The sequence below is a fragment of the Rhopalosiphum maidis genome, chromosome 4 (assembly GCF_003676215.2).
Source record: "Rhopalosiphum maidis isolate BTI-1 chromosome 4, ASM367621v3, whole genome shotgun sequence".
Lineage (NCBI taxonomy): Eukaryota > Metazoa > Arthropoda > Insecta > Hemiptera > Aphididae > Rhopalosiphum > Rhopalosiphum maidis.
Genome location: NC_040880.1, coordinates 22,214,125 through 22,226,811, shown reverse-complemented (window position 1 = coordinate 22,226,811; position 12,687 = coordinate 22,214,125). Strand labels below are relative to the sequence as shown.

The following is a 12,687-nucleotide window of genomic DNA, read 5'->3' as shown; positions in this document are numbered from 1 at the left end:
ATCAAAAATTGAAATACAAACTTTTATAAAAAAAATTAATGTGGTTTTACAATTAATATATATTTTTTTAACTCATATAATTAAAACTTATAAAAACATTGATAAACATTGTCAAGCCTTAAGTATAAAAACTTAAAATTTAATGAATTTTTAAATTTTGACTACAAAATAGTAATAGGTATTTATATTTTTACAGATTACATCAAAAATGAAGTTTACGTGAAAGTTGTTTCATAGTGTAGTAGTCTAATAAAACTTAAAAAATAGTTCAAAATATATATTAAATGGTTCTAAAACATCAAAATAATTTGAATATTTATTGAAAAAAAATGTCAAACATAATTAATTAATAATTTCAAACTTCTTTGTTTTCGAAATACTAGAAAATTCTATTTAAACTCATTCGAATCGTCAGATGAAGCCGTTTAGGCGCAGTAATGTCATTCACCGTATTTTTGCATATTTAAGGTATTTTTACATCACTCCACATAGGAACCAAATATTAATACTAATTAATAACAACATCAATAAAACAATTACAATATACATGGGAAGGAATAATTACAGTATTAATAATTTATCATAATAATTATGTATAGAGTCAGATAATTGTATACTAGGTACATATCAAATAAACAAATGTAATTAATTTTAGATCCTAGACAAAGCGACGAATATATTGATTTTTTAAAGGTTATTTTTAATCTGAAGATAATTTTCACTAAAAAATGTTCTACAGTGATCAATTTCAAGGAAGGTTTCTATACGTCTGAAAGCAATTAAGGTATATAAGTGTAGGTACATTGGTGGGACAAAAGTAGAAATTTAATACAAATAATTTTTAAAATAATTGAGAAAAAATACAGACATCTTTAAAATTACAATATTATTATAAAAATAATTATTTTATATAACCTCGGTTACCAAAAAGTTATACTGTTACGCTCAAAAACGTTTTTCATCGTAATTTATCTTTGAATCCAAATTTAACACGTCTATTAACCTACTCAAACGAAACCTACTTTACAGCAGAGTGATTATACCTACCTACTTACAGCTTTTTTTTTAGATTAGCAAAATATTTATTTAAAATTGTATTTATTATTTTTTATACACACTTTATGAGTTATTATTTAGTTTTTGTCTTACATGTATCTAAAAGTTTTACATGTACGTACAGTACATACTATATTAATAAAATCTTTAGTTTAAAATATTTTACTCTCGAGATTTCAAATTTTTAAAATATGTTTCATTATTACTATACTTTTAGTACCTTATATCGTACTAGATCGTGTATATATATTATGTGTTTATAATTAATTTAAAACTGAATTTTTAAGATTTTAATTAATTTTAAGATTCTTAGGGGAATTTTTGCAGGTTTTTTTAAGTTTTTTTATTACATTCAAATCACAGTTCTAATAATAATTATATATTATTACTAGTGAAAATATTAAAATAAATATTTTGAACATTGTGAATATAAAGATAAGTATAATTATATTCGTAAATCTTTAAATACAGTTTATGATACATACGTTTACTCTAATGTTAAAAATAATTCAATTAAATGTGTTTGTTAGACCCATAGACCTTGTCTATGGTTAGACTGAAACAACTGGTAGGAATATGAAGATTATATTATTAAATATTATTGGCAGCGCTATCTAGTAGAGTATATCAAATACTACGTAATATTAGTTGTGAACTGTATACTAAAGATAGCAGCATTACGTATTACTTCTATTCAAATGTAATAAAAAAAAAATTCGAAGATTACAAACGATGACTTCATCGATGATAGTAGCACTTTAAGATATTTTTATTTATAAATAATAATTGTTATTGTTTTTTGGTTAGTTAAAAATGTATAAGTACTCCAAAGAAAAGCTACTAAAAAATAAAAATATTCCAATTTTATTACAAATTATTCTTTGTCATCTAATATTGTTATTGAAAATCATAATAATATATTATACCTTATTTCTTATTTCTTAATAATACACATAATATATTATGTTTTAATAAAAGCAATCTTGAATTTATGTGCAACTAATGCGTTTGTTTTATTTTAATTTACGCCGCTATAATTACAAAATCTTTTTTCAGTTAATCATAAAATAATATAATATACTCAACAAAATAAAAATATGAAATATCAACTTTTATAACTTTAAAACATAATGATACATCATACAGGGAGGAATAAATCAATTGAAATAAATCACTTACCTACTGAATATTATATTGGACTGAAGAAAAGAATGATAAGTCATAAATGAAATTAAAATAATATCTGAATTATAATTTATTGTAAAATTGATTCATTAACATAATTATCACAACTTATAATGAATATTTACAGGATGATTTACTAAGCACGAGATCACTCTCCTTCTATCTTTTATTAAAAATTGTTAACTTGCAGTTTATCGGTTATTTAATCAATAATTAAAGTCATTCCGGTATTGTAAAACCTTCATTATTTTTCATTATTTCACATTTTAACATAATCTAAATTGTTTATTACAATAACATATTTAGAAACAGCCGAACAACCGATTGGTCAATAATTAGTTATACGTATAACTTTATAAATGCAATTAATTAATACCAAAACATTGCTTCTTTACAAGCACAAAGTTCGTTTCACGTATTAAAGAATTTAAGACGAAACTTTTATTTTACATTATCTTAAATTTTATATTTTTAGAACATTTTTTTCTGTAATTCTTGGATCATTTTTAAATTATAGTCACAATAGTCTAAAAAATAACATTTTCGTCACACACATGCAAATATGTGTGTGTGTGTGTGTGTGTGTGTGTGTGTATCGTTTTATTTACAACTTGAATAAATCAAAATAATGTAAAATTACTTAAATTAAAATAATGCAAATACATTTTTATTTAACACCAACTATATATTAAAAACAATTTTTTAAAAGCATTATTTGAAGTTGTGAAATATTATTATTAATGCATTAAATAGTATTTTTTTTAATCATTTTCTTGTCTTTTATGTCATTTAATTCAACCATATATGAATTATAATTATTATAAATCATTGTATATGTAATAAACTAATAACCTGTAAACTAAAGATAGTAGGTATGTAAAGTATGTAGTATGAACAGTGTACACCTGGTATAGGTGCTTAACTTATGACAAAAAAAAATAACCACAACGATAATATTATAATAAGTATAAATATATATGATTTTGAAAAAAATTTTGGTATTTTATTATAGGTACAACTCACTATATAAATAACATGTGTATGCAATATGTGAAGCCAGTTGCAAACAAAACAAGGAAGATCACCATGGCCAATAGAGCCTACGTTCATAAAAACGTATTTCTACAAAATGCCCCTCTCTTTTATAGTAAGTAATATTTTTTTGTCTTACAGGTTTCACTATTTATTTTAGTTAGTTTTGTTCTAAAACATTATACGCTTAATAGAAACTTTTCTTTTAAACATATTATAAAAGAGCAATAATATAAAAAAAAATATCTAATTAAATTGTTTAAGACACCAGAACAGTTTGAAAATATTTGAATATAAATATTTATATATTCATATATCATATGTATATATTTAACTAAACGCGATCAAATTAAGTATTTTTTCAATCTTCTCATCAACATGAATCACTTGTACATAATATTAGCCAATCTAATTGTCTTACGAAGATTTTAAATATGAATTACGAAGAATTATTTTAATATCATGGAGGATCATATTTTTAGATTTCTTTTAATAGAATTTATAGTTGTATTATAGTTTGAAGTAAACAAACTTGCCAATTTAACACAAGGTTACTTAAATTACCTATATTAATTGTTATATTCAATATATTTTTAAAATAATTATTCATAAGCGTACAAATTAAAAAAAAATGTATACTTTTTATAGAATAGTAATAAAGTTCCATTATTATCATTATTATTATTTTGATCAATGATCATAATAGTTTTATTTTAATTTACTACGAATAATATATTATTATCCTGGCGCTGAGATGATATAATATTTACCTACGATCTATAGAATATAAACCTAGTCCAACTTTTTAAAATATTTGTCATTTTTCGTTACTAAAAATTAGATAATTAAATAGATGAAAAAAAATTGAATTGAATAATAATATATTATATTATAACGATCTAAAACATACAATTTAAATTGCTGTATTTCTTGAAAATATTTAAATCATACATTTTTATTTTTATATTTTATTTTTTTATATATGTATTCTTTTTTGTATATTAGGTATATAATTGTCTTATTTGAATAATGTACAAATATAATATTAAAAAAAAAAAATAATGTCAAATTTTTAATCATTTTTAAATGCTCTCTCGACAACTTAAAACGTTATAAATTAAAATATACTAGCTGACAACAATTATTTTATACATTTATTCAAAATATGATTTTTGGTATTTTTAAGTATATCTAAAAACCGTATTCTTAAATACTTAAATTTTTACACCATTGAAGGATTGTCCTAAGTTGATACAAACTTCTTATTTTTAAATAAGAATTAATCTTTTTTACTGTAAATTATTAAACTGGTTATTTTTGAGTAAATGTTTATGTATAAATTACAATTAGAACGAGTAATTTTGAAATTATTAAACTTAATATACTAAGGATAATGCATATTAAAAAAAAAAACTAATATTAATACGAATATTTTAGCATTTTAAGTTTATAAAAATTATTAATGTATAATTATTACAACATTGAATATTATAAATATTTTATATTTGATGTAAAATGATTATTAAGAATTACTATCCTTAGTATCTATATAATTTTAATCTCATACAAATCTTTTGTTCAAATTTTGATCTAAATGCATCACAGTTTTCGGAAAATTACACGTATTTAACAAAAAAAGGAAAGTTTACATCATACAAACAAAGATGTTTTTACTGTGAAATGGCACTCCTTTAAAAATGTAATAAATTTAAGTATCTAAAAATATGGTTTTTAACTATACTAAAAAAATCCAAACAACAGAATTTGAATTAATCCGCTAATACAATTTAATAAAATATAAAGAATACAAATTACTAATTACAAATATGATAATATAATCGGTAATTTTAATGAAGCTTTCGAATATAGTAAACAATATATATTAAATATATTTACTGAATGATAAAAAAAGAGAAGTAAAACACAACCACACAAGAGTAATATAATATAGTCATAAGTAGTCACAGGTAAAGAGTTGTACCTGTATATCTACACACCTAATTTGGATATACCTAGCTACAAACTGTGCATTGACTGCACATTTAACAAATAAATATTGAACAAATAAAAAACTCACCTCTGGCGCAAGCATAAAAACATCTTCAACAATATCTGTGTCAAATACTCTATCCACATCATCGTCTTCATTATCGTTTTCTTTAGGTTCAGTTTTTACAACTTGACCGCCCGAGTCTTGCTGCTGCTGATCGTCTCTGCCATTCTCGTCGCCGTCCACATTAAGCAAATATGCCTCTATATTTGATGGATATCGATCGCCATATCTACCCAACGATAACAATTCGTTTAACAGCCATTGTCGATCCAAATATCGATCAACACTTTTGGGGTGAATTTGCGTTAGTGGACCAAAGCCATTTGAATAGCTGTCGTCGCCCCATTGATCCAAAGGCCCTACTTCTATTTCGGCCGAAGGTGCCGAAGGCCATATCCCAAATGTTGGCCACAGACGATCGTAGCCTATAAGACTTAACAGCAATGCCATCTGGAGCAACTGCTCCGAAAATCCTTTTTTAATTCGCAACATGATTTTTTTCTTATGTCTCTGCCAACAGATAAAAATTAAGAGTTAAAAATATACGACATAATATAGCCTAAAATAATATTTACATTTTTATAAAAAAAAAATCTTTATAACATAATAAATATAATATACATACTACATAGTTAACTAATACAAACATAATTGTATTAAGACTGATACATAACAACATACACTATACAACTAATATTATTGGTAACATATTATTGGTAGACCTAATATAATATATATTGAATTTTTTTTTTTTTTAAAGTTATTTTATAATAAACAACATACCTAAAGTTTCAATAATGAACATCAATTGAATTTAATTAAGCAAAATATAACATTACAACTTTAAATGATAAATTAACTATTAACTTACTTTACCCCAATAATATTCAATAATACAAAAATGAAAAGAAAATATAAATACAGTTAATTAAATAAAAAAAACATATAAGGCAATTTTGAATTTGCTCACGCACCTTGAAAGTTGAATAAACCTTCAATGACTCAACCGGTTGTGTTTCACTCCTTATGCAGCTAGAATTGCTCGAAGCTCGTGAGACATATTTTGAGGGTTATTACTTATTAGTATTATTATTTCGTCATCAGTTTCAATAATTTATGAAATATAATTTGCGTTATATTTCTGATATAAGTAAAAATATTTTATATACTTAAACAACAGCCAATAAACAAATTACGAATTGTTTTCTTTAAAAATATACAGACTGTAAAAATTAATCAATTCTTAAATGATTTCTATTTTAGTAAATTTTATCTTCAGTATAATAGATTTTAAATACACAAGTGAAACTATTATCATAACCTAATTAATATGCTAAAAATATAATTATTTTATATTTAATTTTATACTATTTTATTGATATTGAAAATCATAAAATATAAAATAAACCATTTTATTTAATGTATATCATGTTATAATACGCTTATTTTAAAAAGTGATTCGTACTAACCATTTTTAAATCAGGTTTAACAACACAGATGTCCTTGATAAAATCGTATACCTTAATAGTACAACACTGTTATAAGGTATTGATGGTCTAGTAGCTGGAGCGTTGTGAAAATAAATAAACATAAAATAGTAAACCGACAAATAAGGAGTTATTTTTTTAAAACATTATATTTTATATCGAATAAAAAGAAAGTGTAACAGAAAGAAGTCTAACAACGATTGTTTTCAAATTAGCCGTTGCAACAAAGTACATTTTAAGAGAACGACGTACACAATTTTGGCAAAAGTCCCATAAGTGTGTGTGTTATTAATTGCGTGAGAAAAATTTACATTAGTGATGATCACAAGTTCGTTGATCTAGAAAAGAGACAAAACAATATAAAATTTTCAAATTTTCAGGTCATGGGTAATGTATTTATAGGAATAGGAAATTTAGTCAATTATTTAAAAAGAACTTTTAAAACTTTCTGTGCCAACAAATATATGTAAATTTATTATATTTTGTATTTATTATGATTTTATGAATTTATTTAAAAATAAAATCACTTTGTTCAATATCTGTAATGCGAAATTTATGACAAATCTACTATAATAATTTAAATTAAGAAAAAAAAGATAAACATTCTATTTATACTTGGATATATTTTATTTAAAATATATCAATTTTAATGAATAAATAATTTTAAAATACTTAATATACAGAATGTTAGGATCTTAACTCAAAGAGTAAATTTATATATGTATGACTAATGAGTATAACTAAGTTTTTTATTTTTACGATACCTGCCTCAATACCAACCGAAAATCTCTAAATCAAGATAACTGATTAAATAAGTAAAAAATAACAATTAATAATGAATACGAAAAATAAAAATAATTATTTAATTGTTTTAAATTTCTTCCTACAAATTAGACAGCAAGTAAATTTGCTGTAATATTAACTATAGATATAAATAAACTATAATTAATTTGCGGTAAAAAGATTTGCTATGTTATGCGTATAAGACAGACAACACATACGGATTTTACGCATTCAACTGTAATTGACCATTATTCAAAAAATATCTATTTTAATTTATTTTTAGAAATATTTAACACTCGTACTCATAAGTACTGAACACATATACGAGTATATTATTATAATGAACTAACGTCTTACTTATAATTTATCTAAATACCTAATGGCTGATCAAAGCCCCCCAACGGGATAATGTTAAATAATAGTACCTATACTTTATAGTCTGTAGTATTAAGTATTGACGCAGTTTTTAAATCGTTAAATGAACACCACAACGTAATTCATTCCAGTTCAATAACTTGATATAAACAAGTAATCGTATAACTAAAATCAATTATAATGTTGAATTGTTGAAGATTTTCAGAATTAAAATATTAACTTGAAAAAATAATTGATATAAAATCTGAATAAAGACGACACTAAACAACTTCGTATGTTATATAAACCCCAGATTCTAGTATCACAGGTAATGCTGGTTTAATTATTTATTTTATAATAATTTCATCTGAATTCTTTAAAAATATTTAAACGAGTTCAATAATTTAAATTACCTAATCCTTGTTTTTCAACTAAACAGAGAATTAAACCTATGATTAATTACATAATAGTATATTAGTATACGATTATAAACCTAGTTTCCACATATAGCCTCTATAATATAGGTATAAAACAAAGTTTGTAAACTCATTACTTTTGTATATTGATTAAAATATTCAAAATCATTACACAGTATACCAGTACACGTAATTTATTAATTTTTATAATGAGCTTTTTATAACTTATTTTTTATTTATTTTACTTATGGTACTATACATATATCTACGGTCAACATAACACTTAACAATTTAAAATATACGTGTAAAAAAAGATTTTGTTGTTAAAGGTACCTATAGTTAAAACATTTTACAACTGAATTTTATTTTTAAAAAATATTTTGAAATTGGGTGTTTTAATCAAACAACTATCAAATTTTCAAAAATTGTCCAAAATGTAAAAAGTTTTATATAATATGCTAGTTTATTGTTTTACAGTTTATTTCATGATTTTCCAATTAATAACATTATATCTACCTTGTTGATTATACTAACATTATAACAACTAAAATTGGGTAGGTACTAAAAATAACAAAAGATATAATGATCATACTATCATAGCCTCTTTATGGTCTAAGAATATATCATTGTTATCAAGTTTATGCTATAAACAGTATAAACCATATTACATTATATAGGAGTATAAAAATAAAGTAACCTCAGAGGTTCCCAAATTATCAAAGATAATAAAAATTAAATCAAATTAATATCAATAGTTGTTCAGGAATAAAAACTACTCTCTACCTACATAAATCCGGAAAAACTGAAACAAAAAATATCAGAAAACAGGAAAATATATTTATACAACACCAGTTTTTAACATCAATTTTATTTTATTTTTTGTTTTTAATAACCATAAGGACTTAAAATTTTTACAAAATATTTAAATTAACATTTTATAAAAAAGAATATGGTAAAATTTTCAAAATATTTTGATCCCACTTAAGCTATTTATAAACATTTCTTAGAATCATTTTGTACAATTACAATATTATATAAATTAATTCAGATAAAACATATTCTTTAGAGTGACCTATTCAATAATGAGTTACAAAAAATACACATAAAGTTAAATAACAGAGAATTTTCTTGTTTTGCAAGCTTAAAATAACTAAAATAGGTTATTATACATCATGGGTATTAATATTTTATTGTTTGGTATATTTTATACATTATTAAAACAAGTCAAAGACCATAGTCTACAAATGATTGTTGTAATATATTATGTTAACTATTAACAAATACTGGTTGTGTTATACCTACAACATTGAAGAAGAAACATTTACATGAAATTTAAGTTCATTGTTCAATACAGTTCAGTAACTTGGCACAATATATGAATTACACAAATATTAAATGCATAAACTTATATATTAACAAAGTCTAAACAACATTTTGTTTACTCATATTTTATTATATAATTATATTAATTTATTTTAATTATTATTACTAAAAACATTTCTAAAAATCTAAATAAAATAAAATAAAAACTAAGATTTTATCTACAATAGAACTGTCTACTAAATTTTTCTATCATAGCGGTAAACTTGTCAATATTTTTGTTATGACATTTTCATTTAATAGATATATTTAAAATATTAATATATATATATATATGTTTCACTCTTATATAGTACTTGAAAAATCTGCGTTTATTATATTCTAAGTACTTATTTAAAAAACATATTTTTTACTATATAAAACTGCAAATCTAATTCTAAATCTTGATTAATATTTACAATTATATTATATTCAACAAAAAATATTATTTTTAATTTTCATTTATGTTTTATTATAATAAAATACATTTTGAAACAAAACAATTTATTAAAAAAATGTTGGTAGATATACACAGTATGTTAGAAACATTTATTTCAAAACATAACATGCTGGGTCTCAATATAGATTCAATTAATATAAAAAATGAGTAGACAGTAACAATTTTAACTATTACTTGTTATTTTTAAACATGAATACATAAATCAAGTGTATAAGTTATAAGTACTTATAAACATGACATAAGTAGTACTGATTAATAATTAAATAATAACCCACTATTAAGCCTCAATTACTGTTTAATAATAACATTTATCTTTGTTTAATAAAACAAATAAAATTACTTGGTCAAGATTAATATTTTAAAATTCAAATAAAAGAAATTAGTCTGTGCTTAAAAATTATAGTTACCAACTAAAAATTATTAATCAGGCATAAATAGCTTAATGTTATTAGTTATTATGAAACATATACATTTATAATGATAATTAAAGTTAATATCCAGTTTTTAAGAAAATTAAAAAAAATGAATTATCTAATTAATCATAATTTCTATAAGCCATTTAAACTTGTTTGCTGAATTCGACTAAAATAAATTAGATTTCATAGATAATATCAGTTAAAAAAGACAATAGTAAATAGTTAATATAAATAATGTATGGATTAAAATAATTAAAATCAATTATCTACTTACTATTTAGTTATTAGTTACAAAGACTTGATTTCAGTTGTATGTTTAAAAGTAAATTAAAATTATTTCAAAAACAAATAAAATGTCATACTCGTATATTTTGTATCTGCTTATAAATGGACAACATAGCAACTCTATGATCAGCAAATCCAATGTTGTGTTGTTAGCTTAAATATTCAAATAAATTAATCTAATATCAAAATGAAGAGTCATAACATTTCTATATTGTCTCATTATTGTTTTACAATATTTTAATTTTTAAGCAAGTTATGAGTGCTTAAAAATATTAATATTAAATATACCTACTCATAACTCACTTAAAAAATATAAATACAAATTCAATAAAAGAGCATAATAGTATAATTCACTCTAATATATAAACTAGCAATACAGCATTGGAACTATTGAACTTAAGAGTTTGGTATGATATGCATTATTAAGATAAAGACACATACAAATATAATGTCCTCTTAAGATAATTAAATTTAAAAATAGGTACATCATTTTCTTGTACACAAACCTATCAGAAAAAAAATGGACATAAAAATGTCTTGATAATATTAGTATAAATCAAAGTCAAAATAATTAAAATATACAACCATAAATAATACTTAATTCATTAATTTTTTTTTTTAATTTAATATATTAAGTTTTATTATTATATAAAAAATTAACAATGAACAATAAATTATATAAATTAAGTAATACATTTAGGTATAGGCACAAATTAAGAAAAACAATGAAGTTAAAAGTATAGGTCATACTAATAAGAAACTACATAGCAGGAATTAATAGATTACTAAAACAGAAAAAATGTTGAATATTGACTTAAAAGATACTGCTATGGTTAAATTATAATTTAATTAAAATGAATTTATTAATGTTAAATCACTATTTAATTGATTGCATAAACGTTTGATTATTGTTAATAATTTTTAATTCATAATAACTAAATACTTTATATTTTCCTCGAAATGTATATTAATATGCAATAAAGTATGAAGCATTTAACACCTGTAAGTATATTATAAACATAAGGATTAAGTATTAAGAACCTAGATACTAAATTATTGAGAACTACAGATTTTATTTTTCATAAATAGTGTTGTATTTATGAGATACATTGATAAGATACCATTTTAAAAAATGTACAATGTTCTAAACAAACCTAGTCTAACGACTAATGCTAAAATAATAATATTAACATGGTAACAAAACAACAAATATGTTTTGATTATTATGTAACCTAATTTAACAGGTCATTGTATTTGTTAAGCAGGAAATGTGTAGTGCTGGCTACAAATTAAAAATGAATGACGACATTTGAGTACCTATTGAAACAAGTTGTTTATGAATTTATTGATTTGAATTTGAATCTATAGTAAATAACATTTTAAATAATTAATATTTTATTTAATTGAGATATTTCATAATTTATAATAAGTTTGTGTATAAGGACATAAACTTTTAGGTATACTATATACATATATAGAAATTATAAATTAATACCTAACTTAACTTCAGTACATAATAATATGACGTATCTACCAAATAAAATGTAATTAATACATCAGTGGTAGCATAACTGTTTTTCCTATAAGACCACCACCTTCTATTTACATTATCATTCTATAAATTAATTTCATCTTATTTTATTTATTATATAGTCACATTTGAACAATTTTTAAGTGTCAGAATCTGTTTAAGTAGTCTAGTAAATCGTGCAAAACAAAATGTTGTCCACTACCCTATCATCAAAGAATACTCAATATTAATCCAATACCACATTAAATATTCTCATTTACAAATGTATAA

General features: G+C 22.1%; 1 protein-coding gene across 3 annotated transcripts in view; it reads right to left on the bottom strand.

Annotated features, from left to right (window-relative positions):
• The window catches only part of LOC113552593 (segmentation protein cap'n'collar), an 87,155-nt gene that overhangs the window by 73,350 nt on the left and 1,118 nt on the right, over window positions 1–12,687 (bottom strand). Inside the window, exons 1-2 of one of the 3 annotated variants that reach the window (XM_026955449.1) lie at window positions 10,964–11,105; window positions 5,351–5,836 (exon numbers count right to left, since the gene is read on the bottom strand). In XM_026955449.1, the coding sequence (XP_026811250.1) occupies window positions 5,351–5,836; window positions 10,964–10,999 (522 nt within the window). In that variant the 5' untranslated portion in view covers window positions 11,000–11,105. Of the gene's footprint in view, window positions 1–5,350; window positions 5,837–6,795; window positions 6,983–10,963; window positions 11,106–12,687 lie in introns of those variants that run through there. The other 2 variants (XM_026955455.1, XM_026955461.1) reach the window with 2 other exon arrangements.